Source organism: Sus scrofa, chromosome 5, assembly GCF_054392235.1.
Source record: "Sus scrofa isolate SSC_HxYL_T2T_F1_AM1 chromosome 5, Sscrofa_HxYL_maternal_Yorkshire_Landrace_v2.0, whole genome shotgun sequence".
Classification (NCBI taxonomy): Eukaryota; Metazoa; Chordata; class Mammalia; order Artiodactyla; family Suidae; genus Sus; species Sus scrofa.
The window spans coordinates 17825143-17850727 of NC_139387.1; the positions used below are offsets into that span (position 1 = coordinate 17825143).

At 44.3% G+C, this 25585-nt stretch overlaps 1 protein-coding gene, 1 long non-coding RNA gene and 1 pseudogene across 6 annotated transcripts in view; 2 read left to right on the forward strand and 1 right to left on the reverse strand.

The window, feature by feature from the left end:
* Nucleotides 1-234: 234 nt before the first annotated feature.
* Nucleotides 235-8030, reverse strand: BCDIN3D (BCDIN3 domain containing RNA methyltransferase). The gene is made up of 2 exons (XM_005663848.4): nucleotides 7781-8030; nucleotides 235-3538 (listed from the first exon to the last, which is right to left on the reverse strand). Exons 1-2 carry the CDS (start codon nucleotides 8012-8014, stop codon nucleotides 2864-2866), a joined length of 909 nt encoding a protein of 302 aa, XP_005663905.1. The 5' UTR covers nucleotides 8015-8030; the 3' UTR covers nucleotides 235-2863.
* Nucleotides 8031-8114: 84 nt separating this feature from the next.
* The window catches only part of LOC102167177 (uncharacterized), a 44275-nt gene continuing 26804 nt past the window's right edge, over nucleotides 8115-25585 (forward strand). For 4 of the 5 annotated variants that reach the window (XR_014803216.1, XR_014803217.1, XR_014803215.1 and 1 more), the window contains exons 1-2: nucleotides 8115-8209; nucleotides 13176-13335. This is a non-coding gene — a long non-coding RNA (uncharacterized LOC102167177). The remainder of the gene's footprint in view (nucleotides 8210-13175; nucleotides 13336-25585) is intronic. The other variant, XR_014803219.1, reaches the window with a different exon arrangement.
* LOC110260659 (translationally-controlled tumor protein-like) lies at nucleotides 21379-22167 on the forward strand (annotated as a pseudogene).

Consider the following 25585-nt stretch of genomic DNA (forward strand, 5'->3'; position numbering starts at 1 on the left):
GGCTCAGCGGGTTAAGAACCCAAATAGTATCCATGAGGATGTGGGTTCGACCTCTGGCCTTGCTCAGTGGGTTAAGGATCTGGCATTACTGCAGCTGCAGTGTAGGCTGAAGATGTGGCTTGGATCCCGTGTTGCTGTGGCTGTGGTGTAGGCTGGCAGCTGCAGCTCCAATTTGACCCCTAGCGTGGAAAACTCCATATGCCTCAGGTGTGGCCATAGAAGGAACAAAAAAAGTTAAAATTGTACATTTTATGTTACATAAACTTTACAATTTTAAAAATGCAAACATAACCCCAACACGAACAAACAAAAAGAAACAAATCAAACCAAACCAAACCAGAATCTTAAGCCCCATTTCTGGTCTGAATCACTGTTTCTGGAGATGAGTCCTGGACTCCTTGGGTAATTCTTACGTAAATTAAAATTTGAACTACTTGCTTAAAGGGTAGAGAGAAACTAAGAGATAGGAAGAGAATAAAGGGAGAATGGTTCAATAAGGAAGAAGGGATCAATAGTGTTGAATGGTTCCATGGCCCAAGAGAAAGACTGAAAAAGAGGCCTCAGAGTATGGTGTTCAGGAGGTCACAGATGAATGCGAGTGAGGGAGCTGAGGCTGTAGTGTCTGTTCTTTCAAGGGCTGTGCTCATGTTTGTGGTGGCGAAGAGATGGAGGGAAAGCCTGAATAAGCTTGAGGGGGGAGACAGGACACAGGAACAGTTGGTGGCTCTGAAGATGAAAGCGAACAGAGCGTGTTGGTAGGTGGATAGGAGCCAATGAGACCAAGGAGACACAACGGGGATCCTTACTAAAACACAATTTAGGAGAAGTAGCAGAGATTCGGATTGCCTAAGGAACTTAGGCAGAGGTTATTTGGGTAAATTTCCAAGTGAAAAGGAGGGAAGATGAAGGGGTTCAAGACTGAGGGCAAGAAAAGACTTCCTGACACAGCAAACAAGAATGGCGCTGGTTGGTGTTAGGTCGCCTGCTTAGATTTATGAAGCAGCACTAGACTAAAGAGCCTGAAGAAGGGTAAGAGTCTGGAAGTCAATGGGAGGAAAGGCATCAGGAGCAGCAATATAAAAAGATTCTGAAGTAGCACTGGAGTCCAACTGAGATTGGAAATGGCCCACACCACACAATTACCCTGCACAAAATAGAAAAACTGGTTTTCCTAAATGAAGGTTTTGGTTTCATCCTCCTATTATTTAGGGACTGTTCTGGCTTCTGCTCTCTCATGCAAAGAATTCAAATTCCTCAGTAGGAACTTTTACTAACTTCTCCTTCAAGAGGTCCAACCTCTAATTGGTGGTTCAGACTCTCTTGTCCCTGGTTCCTCCTTCTATAACATCACTTCAGAAAATAATAAGATTTTAGAGATTTTGAAACGCATCAATCCAATCTCCCTTCTAAGCAAGATATCTTAAGTTTTTCTATCTTCTCTCTACCAACTCTTTATCTTCCACTTTCCCTTGGAGTGGACTTGTGGGTGTTTTAAAAATCAAAACCTGCCAGACATCAGTGACACCTATCCCAGAACAGTGACGTTGTGCCATCCAACTGTGGACTGCGTTTTGTATATGCTTCCCTGTATGTATTTCCTCCCCCATACTGGTGTGTACCCCCTCCGCCCCATACTGGTGTGCTTTGGCAGAAGACACTGACCAAAAAAAGTCCTGAATTAGTTTACTCACTGGCATGCTTTCTGTTTTAAGCCTGGGTGAGGTTCTTTTTCTTGTGTTGAAACCTCCATGGTCAGAGTGGTTAAAAGCAGAAGTTTCTTATCTATCCCAGATTCACAGGGCATTCTCAACCACACTTGGCCCTTTTATTATACTTAAAATATAATTGTAGATAGACTGTATACAATGCCACTTCATTTATTTCATTTGTACCAGTTAGATTTTGAATTCATAATTTAAATCTTTTAAACACTAATCAATGCATCTTGGCTAGTACTGTGTAACAGTTGTGCTCAGCCCAGGTATGCTGGAAACTTGACCTGCTCTGAAAAGTTGTATTTCCTACCAAAGCTCTCCCTGAGCAAGGCAAGTGACTTTTCATTCCAGATTGTATTGTGAGATTTTTGCCTCACAGACAGGATGAGTAAATCCAGATGCCTGAAGAAGGCAGATTAGATTCAAGGAGCCCAGGGAATGGATACATTCTAAGGCTAACCAGGTCTAAGCCTTCCTGAAAACAAACAAACAAACAAACAAAAAAACACCAAAAGTGGCTCCTTCTATACCCCAGAACCAGGATCTCTTTCTCTGGGCCATTTCATTCCAGACAGCCCAGATCATTACTCCACAGATGTATTCTCCATAGGGATCATCCCCCCAAATGGGGAACAGACACTGATTCTTTTATCGGAGCCATAGCCACTGGCCTACGCCAGAGCCACAGCAACGCCAGATCCGAGCTGCGTTTGTGACCTACACCACAGCTCATGGCAACGCCAGATCCTTAACCCACTGAGCAAGGCCAGGGATCGAACCCACAACCTCATGGTTCCTAGTTGGATTTGTTAACCACTGTGTCACGACAGGAACTCCAGATACTGATTCTTTTAATTGCATGTCTTGGACATTTTTTTTAAATGGCTGCACTCATGGCATGTGGAAATTCCTAAGCCAGGGACTGAATCTGAGCCCAGCTGGGACCTACACTGAGGCAACACTGGATCCTTCAATCAACTGCACCAGGTTGGGGATCCAACCCAAGCCACTGTAGTCAGATTTTTAACCCAATGTGCCACAGTAGGAACTCCATGTCTTGGATATTTTAAAAGTTTCTGCCAGGTTTTGAGGCTGCCTAACTATCAGGAGTTACGGAGAGTAAACTTAATTCTTAATATAAAACCCTTTTAATATCTACCCTGGTCTTCCAACCCTCCCATCTGTCTCCAGAATCTTAATCTGTTCCTTTCTTTCCCTTCTTCTATCAGTGATTCAGGGATGGGATGAGTCTCTGTGGTTTGTTTTGCCCTGAAGAGCAGAAGGCTTCGGTCCCAGCTGGTATTGCCAAAGCAGCATACGAATTCCATGCCATGGTCTTGGGTCAAGATCTGCACAATCTGATTGGCCATATCTCCTCGGATGGCAAGGGAGCGGAAGTGGTCAAAATCATGGAGGCCCAGCTTCCGAAGACGCCTTGCAGCTGCCCGATAACACTTCCAGGGCTGTGGCTCCACAAGGAGGTAGCGGCATAGGGAAGAAAGGTGGGCCAGGAACTCCCATAGACCTTGGTCCCCATGGTTCAGATGAATCCACATGGTTATAGACATGCAGAAGCCAATATCAAAAACTGAGCGTCCAAACTGGCTTAAGAAAGAGCTCAAGAGAACTTTCCGGGTCTTTTGATTCATAAAGTCCAGGGTAATAAAAGTCAAGCCATCAGGAAAAGGGCATTCTTTTTCAGCTCGTTCCACCAGGACAGGATCTATGTCGCAGCAGAGGAGATGGAGTTCTCTTGAGGCATCTGAGCAGGTCTCCCCATCATGTAAGGAAAGGAAATGTTTGTATAGGGCCACACTCAAATCCTAGAGGAATCCAAAAGAGCTTTGTCATTGCAGCTCTCAACCAGTGAATGGAAGAGAAACCTATAACTCCTAACTTCCCATTGAGACTGCCACATACTTCTGGCTTCACAGGCTGTAAGGTTCCTAATCTATAGCCTAAGGAGGTTACCCCCAAACAGTTTTTTATGGAGTGGGCTTGAGCTCAGTGCCCTCCAGGGGTCTCAGGCTATAATGCATCATGTCTATACTTTCCTGATACTGATGGGTTGTACGGTTGAAAGTTATAGCTCAATGGATACAGCAAAGGAGTCCAGAGTGTTATTTTCCAGCTCAAGTAATATGCTGGTAAACTCACTATCTCTTTCTTTTGGGGGCATTGCAGGCCCCAGGGAAGACGAAAAGGTTTGGGTGGCATAACCAGTGCTCTTTACCAGGAAGGTGAGGAATAGAGCAAGCACCAGCTTATAAAAATCTACTTCTCAGCAGAGCTTCTGTGCCTGCCCACTTGCATCTCTCACAAGTGTCCTATCTTAATAAATCTATTTCTTGCCTATCCAAAAAAAAAAAAAAAATCTACTTTTCAGACCTGTGGTTGGGCAAGTCTGGATTTCAAACACTCCTCATTCAGCCTTCATTCTACAGCTTCAATTCTGCTACCTGTCTTATGCTTCACCACCCTCTTCTGAGACTTATTCTACTTTTACATCCACTGCTCTCAAAAGTCACTGCTGAACTCCTTCTAGCCAAATCCAATTTGTGATTTTCATCATCTTACCACCGCTTTGACTTGTAAGCAAGTAACTATCTCCTTTCTCTAACTCTGACTTCTATAGTCATAACTAATGCAAATTTGTGTCCTAATGTTTTTTCAAGGCATTTTTCTATTCACTACCTCATTTCCTCTGTGCAACAATCCTGTGAGAAATATATTTATACTCCTTGTGCAGGTGAATAAAGTGTGGGTGGAAACAACCCAGATGTCCAATAATAGTAGCACAAATTAAGACAGAATACCAGATAGCAATTAAAAATGAAGGAATTCAGCTCAGTGCAGCAACATGAATGACTCACACAAATACGTAATGCTGAGTAAAAAAGCAAGACACAAAAGAAAATACATGGCAAGCTTCCATTTATATAAAGTTCAAAAATGGACAAATTTTTTAAAACAACATTGTTTACGGATACAAAAATAGTAAGCTATAAAAAAAGGCAAGGAAACAGGAGTTCCCGTCGTGGCTCAGTGGTTAACGAATCCGACTAAGAACCATGAGGTTGCGGGTTCAATCCCTGACCTTGCTCAGTGGTTAAGGATTCGGAGTTGCGGTGAGCTGTGGCATAGGTTGCAGACGTGGCTCGGATCTCGAGTTGCTGTGGCTCTGTGTAGGCTTGGCAGCTACAGCTCCAATTAGACCCCTAGCCTGGGAACCTCCATATGCCATGGGTGCAGCCCTAGAAAAGGCAAAAAGACAAAAAGTAAAATAAATAAATAAATAAATAAAGCAAGGAAACAATAATAATAAAAGTTGGGCTAGTTACCACCTCTGGGTGCAGAGAGGAGTTTATGAGCAGGAAAAGGCATATGGGAGACTTCTTTGGGTGCTGACAATGTTTTAATCTTGATCCAGACAGTAGCATAAACGGGTCTGGTTCATAATAATCCATAAGGTGTGAATTTGTGTTTTGTGCACTTTTAAGTGTGGCGCAATTCACCAAAAAACCCTATATCTCAAAAATTATGGTTCAGAGGCTAGTCACCCGTCCAATGTCACATGGTTAATACATGGCAAGATTGAGTCTGCATTTAGGTTCCGTTCTCCATACCAGGCTTCTCAGACTTTAACAGGCATACACATCACCTAGGGATCTGATTAAGTCTCCTTCCTCCTATCTGATGGGTCCCTCCTCCATCACATCTCTTCATCCTCAATTCCCCAATCCCAGAGTCCCCTGGAAGCTTAAAAAGGAAGCACAGACTCAAGGGCTCAATCCCCCAAGATCCTGATTCACTAGATCTAGAGTGGGGCCTAGGAGTTTTAAAAATTTAAACAGAGCACTTCCCAAATTACTGCACAATAATCATCTACACAATTATTATGAAGCTGCTAAAAAAAGAATGCAGGAGCTCCTCTGTGGCTCAGTGGGTTAAGGACCTGGTGTTACCACTGCAGCAGCTTGGGTTGCTGCTGTGGTGTGGATTCGATCCCTGGCCTGGGAACTTCCACATGCCATGGATGTGGCCAAAAAAAAAAAAAAAAGAACATAATGATATGAGTGATCTCCAAATTATTAAGTGAAAAGCAAGGTGCAAAACAGTGTGCTACCATTTGTAAAACTAGAAGAGGTAGCATATTTATATTTATATATACATAAATGCTTGTGTACACATAGGATGTACTCCCAAGAAATTATTTTGTCATTGTGTAGGGGATTAGGAGGATTCAGAGTCAAGGATAGAGACTTGCTTTTTACTATAAGCCCCTTTGCATTTTGAATCCCCCCCCTTTTTTGTTTTATCAAGTACAAGCATGTTTCTTAAGTGCAAAATAAAAAATTCCCTATGGAGTTCCCGTCGTGGCGCAGTGGTTAACGAATCCGACTAGGAACCATGAGGTTGCGGGTTCGGTCCCTGCCCTTGCTCAGTGGGTTAACGATCCGGCGTTGCCGTGAGCTGTGGTGTAGGTTGCAGACGCGGCTCGGATCCCTCGTTGCTGTGGCTCTGGCGTAGGCCGGTGGCTACAGCTCCGATTCAACCCCTAGCCTGGGAACCTCCATATGCCGCGGGAGCGGCCCAAAGAAATAGCAACAACAACAACAACAAAAAGACAAAAGACAAAAAAAAAAAAAAAAAAAAAAAAATTCCCTAAATGTACAGCCAGGTTAGGGAACCACTGCCCTTTTTAACTGCAACTATGTCCTTGCCCCTAAGGTGCATTAATACCACTTTCAAAATCTCTCTCGGTTTCCTACTGCCTTTCATGAAATCCCAAGTCTTGGAGTTCTCTTGTGGCACAGTCAGTTAAGGATGTGGCATTGTCACTGTAGTGGCTTGGGTTGCTGCTGTGGCACAGCTTCCATCCCTGGTCCCAAAACATCAGCATGAAGCAAGGGTGGGGGGGGGGGAAATAAACCCCAAAATAAAGTCTTAAATGCGGTCTCTCTTTTCCTTTGCTTCCTCCCTTTGGTATCTGTATCAATCACAGCAAGGAAATGTTTGCAAGGGATAGACAGATACCCACCCACCGGTTCACTCCAGTTTTTAGCCTAAATGTCCTCCTTCCATTTACCAGCTGTGCCCCTATAGCCCTCAACTCCATACCAAAGTCTCTTCCGCCTAAGGCCAGCAACACAGTAAAATTTTCCTCACCTTATCCGACTCCTAGCCTGGAATGGAGTGATGGTACTAACTTATGAAGCATTTGTAATCACAGGGTCAGAAGGACTGCTCCTCTAGAATATCCTAGTGGCTACAAATAGGTGTCAGAGTGACATTTCCCTGTTTTACTTGTGGACTGACTATAATTATTGTATGCCTAAGAATACTTTGTGGTAAGAAAACGTGGCAATGCCTTCCTCTGGCAGGATGCTTTATTTTCTTTCTTAATGTCACTTCTATACTCAGCCAACTCACTGCTTTTAAAATAAATATCCTCTTGGCTCCAGGGTCCATTCTGCATTGTGTTTCATTCGTGATTTTTTTTTTTTCCCCCTTTTTGGTCGTGCCCAAGGCATGTGGAACTTCCCGGGCCAGGGGTCGAACCCGCGCCACAGCAGCGACCCAAACCACAGCAGTGACATCAGCGGATCCTTAACCTGCTGCTCCACAAGGGAATTCTCACACGAATCTTAATTCCAGGTATGATTCTGTCACCCCTCAGTAAACCAATCCCAACTCCATGCTCCAAACGTGAGTGTCGGGAAGCGCCCTCTCCCCCAGCCTGATTGCCAGCCACGCTGGACAGGAGGCAAGCGCCAGAAGCCCAGACACGTGGCCCTTTCCACCCGCGGTTTGGCACGGCGTCTGGGGCGCAGGAATTAGGAACCAAAGTTGAAAATGATTCCTCCCCACGAGTCCTAAAAGAGATGGTGCTGGGATCCTGGAGGTCAGATAGCAGCAGCACGGGGTCGAACGCTATGCCTTTAAAAACTTATTTTGTGAAAGTTGTGACGGATGTGATGCCACGCCCAGGCCAGAACCCCAGTGGACGTGAGGCCGCCAACCTCTAGGCTCAGCCGACGTCCGATCCCTCCCCTGTCACTCACCCCGGAGTTACAACCCACGTCGAGCCCCAGGATCGGCCTTGTCTCGGGACTCTGAGGGAAGAGTCGGCGAAGCAGCTCTGGGGGAAGGAGGCGGAGCCGTTGCTCTGGAGGGTGGAAGCGGGAATAATGAGGGAAATTTCCGAATGGGGCGGCCCCGGGTTCTAGAACTCGTGGTTCCTCTTCTGCCGTAGCCTCGTCAACGCTCCCGGTAGCCTGCTTCCTGGACGCCGCCATGAGTCTCAGTCTGACCTCTGGGTCCCCGCGGAACCGGAAGTCGGGAACCTACGGGCGGGGCGAGCGCCGTCTTGGCTCCAGTGCGCGTGCGCTGAATGACAAAGGCTGGCGGGTAAAACGGTGGCCTACCCTGAACGAGGGCGGAAGCTTGGTGTTGGCGTTCCCTTGTGGGACCCTGGCTGTAACTAGGAGGTGGTTAGTAATATCCTTCCATTTTTCTGGTCGGACAAGCACAGAGAGGTTGAGTTGCCCAGGCTGACATTGTTTCAACTTGGGCTACCCAGAACAAGGAGTTTGTTGGGATTTGGAAATCAGTTTTGGTTCAGCTTCCTTCCTTTACAAATGCATAAAGTCAAAGCTAGAGAGTAGCAATTACTCGTCCAGGGTCACACGGTGAGTCTCTGACACAGGAACTTGCTCCCAGTTCATCCTGTGATTCCAGGAAACGGTAGCCAGGAACTACGGTCATTCCAGGTACCACAGGTGCCCCTATCCACCTGTCCCACGTGACAGTCAGGGCCCAGAAGACCCACATGGCCCTGACTGTCACGTGGGACAGGTGGATAGGGGCACCTGTGGACTGTGAGCTCTTGAGAGGCATGGACTGTACCTTAAGAGCCAGCACTTACAAATGTTTACCCGGCGCCAGACACTTTTCTAAGCCCTTTACATGCATTAATTTTCACACCAACCCTTGTGAAGAAAGGACCATACTTAATATCACCTTTATATTGTTAAGGACTTTGGGGCTCAATGAAGTTAGTAATTTGCTCAAGGTGACACAGTTAGAAATGATAGTACCAGGATTTGAACCCAGGCACTTTGACTCCACAGGATGTACCTTTGCTCTTATCAGCCTTGAAAATATGGTAGCCTATGCCTACCTTAATGCCTGGCCCAAAGAGACTTGATAAATATTTGTTGAAGGAAGACTCCATAACAAATGGGTATTGGGAAATTGGATATTCATATGCAAAAGAATGAAAAGGGACCCTTACACAAAAATCAACTCAAAATGGATTAAGCACTTAAGACCTGAAACTGTATAACTCCTAGAAAAAAATCATAGGGGAAAGGCTTCAGGACTGATCTTGGCAGTGATTTCCTGGATATGATGCCAAAAGCACAAACAAAAGCAAAAATAGACAAGTGCAACTGTGTCACACTACAAAGTCAAAACTATACAGCAATAGAAACCATTGATACAGTAAAAAGACAGCCTATGGAATGGGAGAAAATATTTGCAAGCCATGTATCCGATAAGGGATTGATTTCCAAAAAAATATAAGGAATTCCTATGACTCAAAAGCAAAAAAAAAAAAAAAAAAAAAAACCCTAATAATTTGATTTTTTAAATGGGCAGAGGACTTGGATAGACATTTTTCTAAAAGAAGACACACATGACCAACAGGTATATGAAAAGATGCTCAGTGTCACTAATCATCAGGGAAATGCAAATCAAAGCCACAGTGAGATATCACTTCACACTTGTTAGAATGGCTATTATGAAAACAAAACCAAAAGACCAGAGGTGTTGACAAGGATGTGGAGAAAGTGTAAAGCTGGTACATTGTTGATAGAAATGTGAAATGGTACAGCCTCTATGCAAACAGTATGGATGTGCCTCAAAAAGTTAAAAATAGAACTACTGCATGATCCAGCAATCCCGTTTCTGGGTAATTATCCAGAAGAATTGAAATCAGAATCTCAGATGTTAGCACTCACATATCTGTTGTGACACTATTCCCAATAGCCGAGATGTGGAAGTGACTTAAATGTCCATCTGCAGATGAGTAGATAAAAGAAATGTGGTACATACATACAATGAAGTATTATTCATCTTAAGGAAATCCTGCCATATGTGACAAAGTGGATGAACCTTGAGGACATTATGCTAATTAAATAAGCCAGTCATGGAAGGATAGTTACTGCATGATTTCCCTTATATAAGGTAGCTAAAATAGTCAAACGCATAGAAGCAAAGAATAGAATGGTAGTTGCCAGGGGCTGGGGTGAGGGGCAGGTGGAGTTGCTAGTCAACCGGTATAAATTTTCACTTATGCAAGGTGAGTAAGTTCTAGAGATCTGCTGTACAACATTGTGTCTATAGATAACCGTACTGTACTGGACACTTAAAACCTGTTAAGAAAGATCTATATTAAGTGTTCTTGCCGCAGTGAAATAAAGTTTAAAAAAAAAAAAAAAAAAAAAAGCACCCAAATGCCATTGTGGAGGCAAGTAGGCAACTAAAGCCAGGTCTGTTTTGAGAAAACTAAAAAGGAAAAAAGAAAAGAACTGAACTGAAACAGACCTTGTGGAAAGGAGCTAGGCAAAATGTGGGCAGAGCTAGAGATGAGAAAAAAACAGAGCTAGTAAGAGAGAAACTGGGGGTGGGGGCAGGGCATCAGCCTAGGTCGAAGGTTCTAGTCAGCAGCCAGGATAGCCCAGAACAGCCAACAGATTCAGCCAGGGGTCTGCAGAGTTGTGCTAACCTCTACCCACCTGAATGACCACCTTAAAGGGGTGTCCAGCTTCATGAGGCCAGCGATTTGCTCAACTTCTTCCAAGGCTTGAAGCACAACTTCAGGTTGTGCCATCAGAGGGTTAAAATAGGCTTATCTCTTTTTCTCTCAGTATTTACTTCATACTTTCATCTGTCTCTGATCTATTAGAGGGGACATAAGTTAATGGCCAAAAGTCCCAGCCAAAATGAGTTAATCATGATATCCTGCACAGTTTCTAGAAAAAGAGGGTGTGCAGGGGACAGCAACACCACTATTTCCCCAGTGTTTGACAGATTTTGGTGACCTGAGCTTACCCTTTTTTGTCACTAGATGATGCTAGCACAAACACTCGACAACCCTTAATTTTCTTTCTTTTTTTTTTTTCCTTCTTTTTAGGGCTGCAACTGCAGCATATGGAAGTTCCCAGGCTGGGGGTTGAATCAGAGCTAACAGCTGCCAGCCTACGCCACAGCCATGGCAACGCAGGATCCCAGCCTCGTCTTTGACCTGCACCACAGCTCACCCCAACACTGGATCCTTTAACCCACTGAGTGAGGCCAGGGATTGAACCTGAATCCTCATGGATACTAGTCAGGTTCATAACCCACTGAGCCACATGTCGGGAACTCCAATCCTTAATTTTCAAAGACCAGGAATCACCTTGCTTTTGTAAATACTTTTCTGTTTGTCTGTTTAAACACAGTCTATATAACGTTTTGCCAGTAAAGAGTTTAATTTCATTAAGGACATGGGCATGATTTTGGACTTCTCAAAACACTGTTCACCTAAAAAGAAATAGACAACAATCCTAGGTAATGAATGGCAGGCTCCTCCTGATCCTGAGATCCTCAAGAAACAAAGATAGGAGTGGGCCTGGTAATGTTACTGGGGACCTGAAATGCCTCAGAGGTGAGCCCGTAAAGAGGCGTTTCTGTTCCACTCACTCTGGTGGCTTTTTAGCTGGGCCATTTTTTTTTCCAGAACCTTCATCAGCCCAAGTGACCTGATCAGACTCAGCTCCAATACCTTACACAGCTTTTTTTTAATTTTTTTTTTTTTAGGGCCACACCTATGTCATATGGTAGTTCCCAGGCTAGGGGGCGAATCAGAGCTGCAGCTGTTAGCCTACATCACAGCCACAGCAACTTGGGATCCAAGCCATGTCTGTGACCTACACCACAGCTCACGGCAATGCCAGATCCTTAACCCACTGAGCAAGGCCGGGGATGGAACCCTCGTCCTCATGTAACTAGTCAGTTGTTTCTGCTGAGCCCTGCCAGGAACTCCTACCTCAAATAGCTTTAGTAGCACCTAAGAGCACGCTCTGCACTGCAGTTGACCAGATTTTATTGGAGCCAGATGCTTATACAGTTGTGGGGGTGGGTAGTGCTTTACGGAAAAAAAGGTACACACATAAAGGATAGGTATGAAAGTGAATATTTGTGAACAATGAGAACAAACCACAACAAATCACAGTTTTTAAAAAGTTGACAAATACCACGAATATCGCAAAAGTTTTCCTAATAGTTTGATAAATCAAATGCCAATCACACCTAAATGTGACTTTTTTCTTACATTTTTTGGCCTCACATGCTTTGATTGCTTTTTCACGTGGTAATGCTTTGATAAATGCCATTTTACAGAGAGGACTAGAAAGATAATTCAGTCTTAGCATGGCAAGTCAAATTTGTTTTATTATTTGATCATTCAGAAAATTTCAGGTTCATGATTTGTTGTTACCAGTGTCATGTAAATATTTCAGTTTATTCTCAAATCGGGGAAAAACTCTGATCACGTTTCTTTCGTCTAGGAGCTATGCGATTTCAGAGCATTTCAAATTTTCGTGGGCAGGGATTAACCTTAGATATTCTCTTCAAATTGACTGTATTTACAAGCCAGTTGGTCTTTGAAAACTATAAATGGTGTATTATGAGTTTTTTTTTTTTTTCTTTTGTTGTTGTTGTTATTTCTTGGGCCGCTCCCGCGGCATATGGAGGTTCCCAGGCTAGGGGTCGAATCAGAGCTGTAGCCACCGGCCTACGCCAGAGCCACAGCAACGCTGGATCCGAGCCGCGTCTGCAACCTACACCACAGCTCATGGCAACGCCGGATCGTTAACCCACTGAGCAAGGGCAGGGACCGAACCCGCAACCTCATGGTTCCTAGTCGGATTCGTTAACCACTGCGCCACGACGGGAACTCCCTGTATTATGAGTTTTTTATTATCTGCATTGATATCAGTAGTTTGTGTCACATCATCAAAAAGTGTAAATATAGCTGTTTTGATAAACTGTATTTTGAACAGTTCCTATCAAAAAAAGAAAAGAAGAGGGAGTTCCTGTGGCTCAGTGGGTTAAGAACCCAACCTGGTGTCCATGAGAATGTGGCTTTGATCCCTGGCCTCACTCATTGGGTTAAGCATCTGTAGTTGCTGAAAGCTCTGGCGTAGGCCGGCAGCTGCAGCTGCGATGCAACCCCTAGCCTGGAAACTTCCATATGCCACAGGTGTGGCTCTGAAAGAAAAAGAAAGAAAAGAAGAATCTGTGCTACATTTATAAACAATATGTGCAGTGTTACTGAATATTTTGCTGACAGGACAAAATTCTTTGGACTGGATGTCAATAAGGACAGAATTCTCTGCTTCTGTTTTTGTACAGCTGATGATTGGAAGAATTTTTTTCAGACTAGCTTCTGGCTTCATACATTTTCAAAACTTGATTGACTTCTACTCCCACACGCTTCCGGTCCTGGGTGCAGTAGGACACGTTTAGATCCTGATTTGAACACTGGCCTTGCACCTTCAGGTCACGACTTGAGGTGAGTCAGCCCAATGGGCGGTTAAGAGATTCCTGGAGCTATTCCTTCATCTGGGTGGCAGGTAATAGCTGTAATAGCTCAACCCTGGTTGGCAGTGTCTGTAAACTGTGTGGATAGATCCTAAACAGAGTGTTTCCCCAACTTAACTTCCCCTTAGCTGGATTCCAAGAATGCCTGTGGCCATTCCAGGGCCATCTGACGCGAGGGGCAATGTGAAGGAGGGGAAGTCAGAGTGGAAGTAGCAGTTTTGGGGTCTGTGGCTGCCCTGCAGCATATGGAGTTCCCAGGTCAGGGGTCCAATGTGAGTCGCCGTTGCGACCTATGCCACAGCTGCGGCAATGCCGGATCCTTAATCCACTGTGCTGGGCTGGGGAGGATTGAACCTGCGTCCCAGCGCTCCAGAGATGCTGCTGATCCCGTTGCACCACAGTGGGAACTCCTAGGCAGCAGTCTTAATCTACTGCAATTAAAATGTCTCACCTTTTCACATTTTATAAAAATCAAATGACCTTGGGAATACACTAGGGCCTTGGAAGGGTCCTGGGGTGCAAGTGAGGGCCCTGAAGGTTGAGCTTCATTAGCTCCACGGTAAATGCATCTCTGCCCTGCACAGAACATGTACTCAAGCACAGTTAAAATGAAGTATATATTGAATTGAAAACATTCATCATGGTGCAACACGGTACATGAACTATGATTAAAAAAAAAAAATTCAAGTTAGGAACTACATGTAGTCAAAATTGAGCTTGCAGCCATGTATAATGGCTTCTGTGGACTCCCAAGGAATCTTGTGCCGCTGACATCCTGGCCTGTGGTCCAGCTCCCCCTACCCTCCCATCCTGTCCTGCTCTAATCACACCCAGAGCTTCTGCTCAGTCCCTGCTCTCCCACCTCACTCACTGCCTCCAGCTGGGGTTTAGGAGGCCTCAGAACTGAGGGTTAAGCAGGAATCTATGTATATTTTAAAATATTAAATCTATTTCTGCACAGAAACAATATTTCAACCAGGGACTCATATCTGGACTTTTGGAACACAAACCATCTATGAATGGAGAATTTAATTGTTATTATGGTTGAGAAATGCTGCACTTAATCCTGGTAGAGTTTTAAACCACTTGGAAATAATAACCATATAATTTCTAAAGAGAGTATTGTAGCTGAAAGGCAACCGATAGAATACCCATTCCAAACTCCTCATTTTCAGACGAGGAAACTGGGACCCAGGAGGTAAAGGCAGTTTCTCCAAAGATGGAACTAAATTGGTCAAGGTAGGCTAAGTGCTGTAAAAAATTACCCTCCAAATCTCAGTGGCCTACCCCAATAAAAGTTTATTCCTCTCTTTGTCTCAATTTAGTGTGGGTCAGAGGTGGGGTGTGTGGGGGGGACCCTACTTCTCAGAGACTTCATAGACCCATCTAGAAGCTCTTAAAAACATCTGGAACCATTTCACTGAAGGCAAATAAACACATGAAAAGATATTAAACATCAGTAGCCGTTAAAGAAATGCAAACTAGGGCCACCACAAGCTCTCTCAATACATCTTATTAGAACGGTGAAAATAAAAACATATTAGGTGTTCCTTGATGGCCTAGTGGTTGGAAAATCGGCGTCCTCACTCCTGTGGCTGGGCTTCGATCCCTGTCCTGGGAACTTCCACATGCCGCAGATGCGGCCAAACAAAAAAACAACCCCCAAATCCCAACATATTGACAACACCAAATGCTTGGAATTCTTGGATGCAGAGAAATTGAATCTGTCATGTATTGTTGTGAGACTGTCAAATGGTATAGCCACTCTGGAATATAGTTTGGCAAATTCTTAAAATAACAGCAACGACTAGAATTAGGAGGAATGAAGTTTAGCTGTTAATGGATATAGAGTTTCTTTTGGGGGGACGAAATGTTCTAAAAATAGATTATGGTTAAAGAAAATCGATTGTGGTGATGGTTTATTCACACCCTCTAAATATACTAAAAAGATTAAATTGTACACCTTAAATAGGTGAATTGTATGGTATGTGAATTATATATCAACAAGTCTATTTTTTTAAAAATGAATTCACTTACCATATGACCCATCAATCACACTCCTGAGCAATTATCCTGGAGAAATGAAAACTTATATCCACACAAAACCTTTACGTGGATGTTCATAGTGGCTTTATATGTAATAGCTAAAAACTGGAAACAACCAACATGTACTCAAGCAAGTGAATGATTAATCAAACTGAGGAACATCTACAGCATGGACTGGTACTCAACAATAAAGAGGAATGAACTGCTGATACATACACAACGTGGGTGGATGTTGAAGCATTATGCTGAGTTAAAAGAAATCTCAAGGGAGTTCCTGTCATGGCTCAGAGGGAGCGAACCTGACTAGTATCCATGGGGACGTGGGTTCAGTCCCTGGCCTTGCTCTTGAGCTGTGGTGTAGGTTGCAGAGGTAGCATTGCTATGGCTGTGGTGTAGGCAGGCAGCTGCAGATCTGATTTGACCCCTAGCCTGGGAATGTCCATATGCCTGGAAAGACAAAAACAAAAACAAAGCCAAACAAAAAAACCACCCCAAATTCAAAAAGATACAAACTATATACAAACCATTTATATAATATTTTTGTAATGAAAAAATTACAGAAAATGGAAAACAGATTAGTGGTTTGCTAGAGTTAGGGATGTAAGGGGGTGGATGTGACCATGGCAAGGTTAATGGAGATGTTTGTGATGGTGGAATAGGTCTGTATTTTTTTTTTTTGGCTGTACCTGTAGCACGTGGCTGTACCTATAGCATGTGGAAGTTCCCAGGCCAGGGATCCAATCCATGCTTTAATTACAGCAATGTCGGATCCTTCACCTGCTGCGCCACAGGGGCACTTTCCTATATCTTTATTATAGTGGTGGCTACATGAATCTATGTGCTAAAATGTCACATAACTATATACACACATTGTACCAATGTTAATTTCCCAGTTTGGGCAGTGCAGTGTAATTGTATAAGATGTAATCACTAAGGGAAACAGTGAAGGGCTGAGGACACCTTGCTGTACCTTTGTGTGACTTCTTATACATCTCTATTTCAAAATAAAAAGTTAAAAAAAAATAAGAGGAATTATTAGATAGTCAATATGAGAAGCAGTTACACCCCACCGGCTCCACCATTCAACGTTGCCATCTGACCACGTGCCCCTGCCCTCCTGCAGCCCCAGCAGCAAAGAGTATGGGGTCGGATAGAGGATCCCTGGTCTGGGGGACATCAGCCCCCTGGAGGCAAGGATAACTTTTGGGGGGCTTAAGTGAACGTTTACACATGGAATGTTGAAAATGGCAGGTTTCTTGATCTACCACTTTCCAGATCACAGGCAGCCAGGATTACACCCTTCAAGTAGGAGGGTTTGGAGAACCTTCTTGGGGACATTTACTAATATCTGGGGTTCCTTAAGGAAATGGCCCAATCAGAACACAAGCCAATGAAGCTCACAGGGGCAAGCCCACCTCCAGCTCAGAGCTTTTTAGTTCCCCATTCCTTCTTTTTCAAATAGAAGATTTTGGAGTTCCCACTGTGGCTCAGTGGTTTATGAACCTCACTAGTATCCATGAGGATGCGGGTTAGATCCCTGGCCTCGATCAGTGAGTTAAGGATTCCTTGTTGCTGCAAGCTGCGGCATAGATCACAGATGTGGCTTGGATCTGGCATTACTGTGGCTGTGGTGTAGGTCACAACCCTGGGAACTTCCATAGGCTGCAGGTGAGGCCCTGAAAAAGGAAGAAAATTCAATACAAGATTTCAAGCCTATGTGAAAGTAGAGAGAATGGTATGACTTCTATGTACCTGTTACTCAGCTCCAACATACAGCAAGTCTTATTTCTTCTGTACCTCTGTACTTTGAATCTGCAGGTGCCCACTTTCTTTTTCTTTTTTTTCCCCCCTCAGACATTAGCTATTTTGCCCTGTAGCATTTCCCATATTCTGGGAAGTCATTTAATAAGTTTCTCGAGCTTTGTGGTCTATATAAACTCTCGGTTAACTTTAGAATCTTGATCAGATTCAGATTTGATTTTTGGCAGGAAAACTACTAGGTGGGGATGGACTTCCTATTGCCTACTCTGGAAGTAGAACAGATGACCCTAGATCATTAGGCATTTGAGGAAAGTCTCTAACAGGAAAAACAGAGTCAAGTAGCCTGGCAACAAAGTAAATCAGAGGAGTAAAGACCATGCCAGGAGGAAAAAAATCTAAAAAGTCCTAAAATAGTAATATTCTCTAAGAATTAAGGGAGATATTACATCCATGAAACAAGCTAGAAAAAGAACATTCAATCCAGGTGATAGTTAATGTTTACCATAAAATTCTTTCAACTCTTCTATACATTTAGAAACTTTCACAACAAAATGTTAGGAAAAAAGAACATTTAAAGAACAAAAAGAGTTCTCATGGTGCAGCGGGTTAAGGATCTGGCATGGTCACTGCAGCAGCTCCGGTCACTGCCGTGGCACGGGTTTGACCCCTGGCCCAGGAACTTCCACATGCATCAGCGTGGGCTAAACAAACAAACAAACAAACAACAAAAAGAAGTGTTGGGAGTTGTTAGAAATATGATAGCGGATTAAATACTCCATAGAGCAGTTGGAGGCAGTCTTCCACAAAGTGGAGCAAAAACGGCAGAGATGGGAAATAGAAGATGAAAGATAAAAGTCCCACCTAGAGGTCTGGATGTAAAATAATAATAGGAATTTCAGAAAGAGATAGCAGAGGGAACTATCAAACTGTCTATCAAGAACTAGCAAAGAAATCAAAGAATCAGCAACTAAATAATTCAAGAAAATTTCTCAGAACTGGAGGTATATAAAGGATAAAAATAGTTCCATAACAAGATACCACATGGTAGATTTTCAGAACATTGAGGACAAAAAGGGAATGATGTTTCCAGAAAGATTAAAAATAAAATAAAACAAAAGAAGCATGCAAAAAGGATCAAGGATCATAACAGCAGTGGATTTCTCAACAGCCATGCCGGCAGCCTAGAAGGCAGTGAAACAGTGCCTTGAAAATTCTGCAGCAACATGATTTCCTCCAACCTTCCATTCTATGCTCAGCCAAATGATTAAGTAAGTGTGGAGACAGAATGAAGACATTTCCAGACATGCAAGAAGCCAAAAATATTATCTTCAATGAGCTCTTTCTCAGGAAGCTACTAGAAAATATTTTCTACCAAAATGAGGTAGGAAACCAAAAAAGGGAAATTCATGGACTCTTGAGTGCTAGTTTCTAACAGCAGAAAGTGGTGGAGGGGATCCGCTGGGTGGGGGTGAAGGAATATTCCTGGACGTTGTTGTGCAGCAGATCTTTAGAGCAACCAATGCAAGGCAGGCAAGTCAGGAGATTCCAGGAGCGGAGATGGTGTCAATAAGATGAAACTGATAGAACGGCTAGTATATCTGAACATGTCGAGAGTATATTTACCCACTTAGGGGAGTGTTGAAAAATAAGTTACTTATAAGGACATAAAAATTAAACAAACGAGCAACTAACAACAGCAACAATGACTAACCTCCAGAAAAGCAAAATATGCAAGAAAAATAATCATTGTATACCATAGTTCAGTGGTCACCAAGGTTTAGAATCTCAATAATGTAAACAATAAATATTGATCAATCCATATCCAAAGCAGAAGGACCCAGGGTGGGGAGGGGGGAGAAAAAATGCGTGTGTGTGTGTGTGTGTGTACGTGCACACACGTGCGCGCACACACTTGATTTCTATCTCCCAGTTGTGTGTTTTTTGTTTTTTTTTTTTTGTCTTTGTCTTTTTGTCTTTTTAAGGCTGCACCTGCGGCATATGGAGGTTCCCAAGCTAGGGGTAATTAGCTGGTAGTTCCCAGCTAATGAGCTGAAGCTGCCAGCCTACAACGAATCCTTGATCAAGGCCAGGGATCAAACCTGCCACCTCATGGTTCCTAGTCTGATTTGTTTCCGCTCCTCTCCCGGTCTGTTTTTAGTCCTTTCTGTTTCTTTCTCTGACTGTCTTTTTCAGACTAATGTATTTCCTAAGATCCCTATAATGTACATCTATTAGAAAGAAAATGTATAAAGGTTATTACAAAGAAAGGGTTAGGAACCGTGTCTCCAGGCACCCTCAGCTCTTCTTAATTCACCTTGGACTTAGCATCTGTGAATTTTTCTGAACATTATTTGAGCCTTCTTACCATTTCAGCATGTACCCCTGCTTGGACATGATGGGTTCCACAAGGTCACCCTGCTGTGCAAAGTATTCTTTAATAGAACCATAGAATCTTACACTTTCATTTAGTATCTCTCCAACCCAAAGGATCCCCTGCATTCAAGAATTTTATGGCATTCCCATTGTGGTGCAGCAGAAATGAATCCAACTGGGAACCAAGAGGTTGCCAGTTTGATCCCTGGCCTCACTCAGTGGGTTAAGGATCCAGTGTTGCCGTGAGCTGTGGTGTAGGTCGCAGATGCAGCTCGGATCCTGCATTGCTGTGGCTGTGGTGTAGGCTGGCAGCTGTAGCTCTGATTGGACCCCTAGCCTGGGAATCTCCATATGCCGTGGGTTTGGCCCTAAAAGACAAAAGACAAAAAAAAGGAGTTCCTGCCATGGCTCAGTGGAAACTAATCTGACTAGGAACCATGAGGTTGCAGGTTTGATTCCTGGCCTAGCTCAGTGGGTTAAGGATCCAGCGTTACCATGAGCTGTGGTGTAGGTCACAGACATGGCTAGGATCTGGTGTTGCTGTGGCCATGGTATAGGCCAGTGGCAACAGCTCCAACTAGACCCCTAGCCTGGGAACCTCTATATGCCATGGATACGGCCCTCAAAAAGACAAAACACAAATAAATAAATAAAAATACTTTACTGTTTTTCCATATGCAAAAATTATATTAATTTCCCATTAAAAAAAAGAATTTTGTAACATGTGTTCAGGACAATGAGACTGAGGCAAGGTCTGTAAAGGGAGCAGTGGGTGCCAACCTAGAGTGCTTTAGGATCAGAGGGAGGAAAGGGGCTGGTGAAGAAAGCAGGGAAGGGTGGCCTAGGAAGAGATGAGGCTGCCTCTGAGGAGGCCAAGGGAGGACGCATCTTACTGGGACGGACGCATCGACTAACCTCCCGAAAAGCAAAATATGCAAGAAAAATAATCATTGTATACCTCTGTTGTACCTCAACATAATAAAGGCCACATGTGGCACCTACTCAACAGAGAAATAGGTAACCTCATACTCAACAGTGAAAAGCTGAAAGCTACCCCTCTGAAACAAGGAATAAGATAAGGATGCCCGCTCTCACTATTCTTATTAAACACAGTAGTGGAAGTCTTATCCAGGACAATTAGGCATGAAAAAGAAATAAAAGTCATCTAAATTGGAAAAGAAGGAGTAAAATTGTCACTCTTTGCAGATGACATGATTTTATATACATAGAAAACCCTGAAGATGCCACCAATACTAGTTATTATCAGAAATAATAAACAAATGTAGTAAAGTTGCAAGGTACAAAAATCTGTTGTGTTCTATACTCTAACAGTGAGCTAGTAGAAACAAATTAAGAAAACAATTTTATTTACAACTGCAACAAAAAGATACCTAAAATACCTAGGAATAAGTTTAATCTAGGAGGTGAAAGACCTGTGCACTGAAAACTGTAAGGTATTGTTGAAAGAAATTGAAGAAGACACTTTCTTCGATGGAAATGTATTCATGCTTATGGACTGGAAGAATTAACACTGTTAACTTGTCCATATTATCTAGAGCAATCCACCTCTTCAGTGCAGTCCCTACCAAAATCCTGAGGACATTTCCCACAGAAATAGAACCCCAAACACTCCAAAATTTGAATGGAACCACAGAAGACCCTGAGTAGCAAAAGCAATCTTGAGGAAAAAAGAACAAAGCTGGAGGTATGACACACCCTGATTTCAAAGTATATTACAAAGCCATCATAAACAGAATAGGCTTTTCTGCCCGCTCCCCCCTCCCTCCTCCCCCGGAGTGCCGCTCCGGCTGCACTGCGCCCGCTCTGAGCTCCTGGTTCCTGCTAAGCTAGCGCCGCCATCGTCTCCCTCCAGCCACCATCATGATCATCTACCGGGGCCTCATCAGCCACAATGAGATGTTTTCCGTCGTATACCAGATCCGGGAGATCGCGGACGGGCTGTGTCTGGAGGTGGAGGGGAAGATGGTCAGTAGGACAGAGGATAACATTGATGACTTGCTCATTGGTGGAAATGCCTCCGCTGAAGGGCCGGAGGGCGAAGGTACTGAAAGCACAGTAATCACTGGTATCGATATTGTCCTGAACCATCACCTGCAGGAAACCAGCTTCACAAAGGAAGCCTACAAGAAGTACATCAAAGATTATATGAGGTCAATCAAATTGAAGAACAGAGACCAGAAAGAGTAAAACCTTTTATGACAGGAGCTGCAGAACAAATCAAGCACATCCTTGCTAATTTCAAAAATTATCAGTTCTTTATTGGTGAAAACATGAATCCAGACGGCATGGTTGCTCTGCTGGACTACCGTGAGGATGGTGTGACTCCATATATGATTTTCTTTAAGGATGGCTTAGAAATGGAAAAATGTTAACAAATTTGGCCGTTGGGATCGGATCTATCACCCGTCGTCATAACTGGCTGGCCACTGCTTTTCATCCACAAAACACCAGGACTTAGACAAGTGGGACTGATGGCATCTTGAGCTCGTTATTTTGACACTGATTTTTCTTTGGAGCGGAGGCATTGTTTTTGAGGAAAAAAAAACATGTCATGTAGATTGTCTAAAAATAAAATGCATTTAAACTCAAAAAAAAAAAAAAAGCACAGTATTGGCAGAAAGACAGATGCATAGATCAATGTAACAGAATCGAGACCTCAGAACTAAACCCATGCATATATGGGCAATTAATTTATAACAAAGGAACAAAGCACATATAATGGAGAAAGGAGTAGAAAGGATAAGCTCTTCAATAAATGGGGTCAGGAAAAATGGACAGCTTAAAAATGAAACTTGGAGTTCCCTGGCAGCTCAGGAGGTTAAGGATCCAGCATTGTCATTGCTGTGGCTTGGGTTCTACCCCTAGCACGGGACTTCTACATGCTGTGGGCATGGCCAAAAAAAAAAAAAGGAAAAAAAAGAAAGAAAAAAGATACTAGACTACTATCTCATACCATACACAAAAATCAATTCACTGTGGATTAAAGACTTAATTGTAAGACTGGAAACCATAAAACTCCTAGAAGAAAACCTAGGCAGCACACTCTTGGACATCATTCTTAGCAATCTGTTTCTAGATAGATCTCTGCGGGCAAGGGAAACAAAAGCAAAAGTAAACAAATGAGACTAAGTCACACTAAAAAGTCCTGCACAGCAAACTAGCAACAAAACAAAAAGACACCCTTTCAAATGGAAGAAGGGTTTTCCCAGAAAAGGAAGCAGAGACCCTGGGGAGGGGTTGGGGATGGTGGGCTGGGAAGAAAGGATCTTAGCCTTTCAGCCGAGTGTGTGTGTGTGTGTGTGTGTGTGTGTGTGTGTGTGTGTGTGTGTCTGTGGCAGGGGACAGTCAGTGAAAGGGCAAACATAAGTTTGCTGGGAGTAGCTGGACCTGAGTGTAGACAGATGGATGGCACGTGGGGGCTGGATCTGGTCAGCTCGGCTCTGGAATTTCTCCAGCCTGGCTTGGGAGCCTGGGAGTGGGAATGAAGACCCTCAGTGTGAAGACCATTTCTTGGGGGGTGGGGGTGGGGGTGGGAGGGATGTGCACAGAGGTCACCACTTGAGGCAGCAGCTGCCAGAAGGGATCGGAGGCAAACCTTGGTGTTCCTTGGCACGTGGCGGCCCTCCAATCTCTGCCCTGTCCTCACCTGGCCCCAAAAGAGGTGTCTAAGTCCTCACGCCTGGTACCTGTGAACAAGGCCCTTTTGAAAGTAGTAGTTGTAATTAAGGCTCTCAAGAAGAAATCATCATCCTAGATTTAGGGCGGGCCCTAAATCTGGCAGCAGGTAACCTCATAAAAGGAAGGAGAGAGGGATTCAAGACCCAGAGACACAGAGGAAAAGGCCAGGTAAGGACAGGGCAGATTGAAGGGCCGCCACGAGCCAAGGAGCACCAAGGTTTGCCTGCAGCCCCAGATGCTAGGAGAGACTCGTGGAACGAATCCCCCTGAGACCCTCTAGGAGGAACCAGCCCTACTGACAGCTTGGTTTCAGGCTTCCAGCTTCCACAACCGTGGGAGAATAACTTAGCTGTGCTGTTTTGTTTCCGTGGTTTTTTTTTTTTTTTTTTTTTTTTTTTGTCTTTTTGCTATTTCTTGGGCCGCTCCCGCGGCATATGGAGGTTCCCAGGCTAGGGGTCTAATCGGAGCTGTAGCCACCGGCCTACGCCAGAGCCACAGCAACGCGGGATCCGAGCCGCGTCTTTGACCTACACCACAGCTCACGGCAACGCCGGATCGTTAACCCACTGAGCAAGGGCAGGGACCGAACCCGCAACCTCATGATTCCTAGTCGGATTCGTTAACCACTGTGCCACGATGAGAACTCCAGCTGTGCTGTTTTAAGCCACCCAGTGTGTAGTAATTTATTACAGCAGCCCTAGTGACTAGTGAAGACAGAATGGGTAGAAAGATGTCCTGAGGCTGAAGGGCTGGTTGGAGGTGGGAGGCGACGAGGGAGCCCAGTGTTGCCATCTTGGGCTGCCATCCCTCTCTCTCCACCGGGCTGTGCCCCTCTGCCTCCATTCACTCCTGGCCCTGACTCAGAGGCCTCCCCTTTCCACTGTTCCACCTCTCCTTGCTTCTCTGCCAGGGCTACTTTATTATTTTTGTAGCTTCTTGATGATATTTATTTATTTATTATTATTATTATTTTTAGGGTCACCCCATGGCACATGGAAGTTCCCAGGTTAGGGTTTGAATCAGAGCTACAGCTTCTGGCCTACGCCACAGCCACAGCAACGTGGGATCCAAGCCACATCTTTGACCTACACCACAGTGCACAGCAGTGCCGGACCCTTAACCCCTCGAACGAGGCCAGGGATGGAACCCGTATCCTCGTGGATACTACTTGGGTTCGTTTCTGCTGAGCCACAAAGGGAACTCCTATTTTTTTTTTCTTTTTAAATTTTCTTTTCATTAGCGTGTAGTGACTTAGCGTGTTGTGTCCATTTCTGCTGTGCAGCATAGTGACCCAGTCATAAGTATATACTTTAAAGCACATTTACTTGCATCTCCCAGCTTTGTGGTGTGCAGCTGGCAGCTATGTTTTCTCTCCTGCAACACCTTTGGTGATTTCTCCATCTCCTATCTCCTCTGACCCGTGGAAGCACTTGTATACAGGAGGTGCTTAATAAATGTTACTTATTCTTTCTTCAGAGTCCCCTCACTGTTGCCCTGCTCCTTTCCCTGCTCCAGTTGCATCAATACCAAAACCCTGTCTACCAAAACCCTGTGGGAGGTGAGAGAATGTCTCCCCCTGCCCCGCCGTGATGTGTCTCCAAGCACATGCCACCCTCAGCCCCGAGTTCCCCAGAGGAATCTGGTAACGTAGGCATCACCCCACGTGCCCTCTAATCCCTCTCTCAGTCACTTGTGTATAGACCTGGACAAGTCACTGCACCTTCTGCTCCTTAGTTTCCTTTTCAGTAAATTAAAAGGGTTGGAGGAGGTTCATTATTCATTCCTGCAATCATTCAGAAGCTATCGGTGTTCCCGTCATGGTGCAGCAGAAACGAATCTGACTAGGAACCATGAGGTTGCAGGTTCAATCCCTGGTCTCTCTCAGTGGGTTAAGGATCCAGCGTTGCTGTGAGCTGTGGTGTAGGTCGCATATGCAGCTCGGATCTGGCGTTGCTATGGCTGTGGCATAAAAAGAAGCTATCTATTGACACCTTTTGCAATAAGACCTATGAATTCAAGGGTGAACGAGACACAGTTTGCGCCTTGCAGCAGTTCACATTTTATAGAAGGAGACAGAAAGAGTGGTAAAAACTCAGCTAGGGTGGTGCAGGGCAGGGAGGCTCCGAGGAGGGAGTGGCCAGGGCACCAGGGGAAGGACTGAGAAAGACTTCACAGGCCAGGCGAGTCTTTAAGCTACTGTTCTTGGGGATCCTTCGAGGTACAACATAGGCTTTCCTCCTAGAGAACAGATTCTGGGTCCAAAAAAGGAAGACTCTTCCAACAGAACTGTGCACAAAACAGGCTTCAGGGGAGGGCCCCCTGTTGGGAGGAGTCTCTGGCAG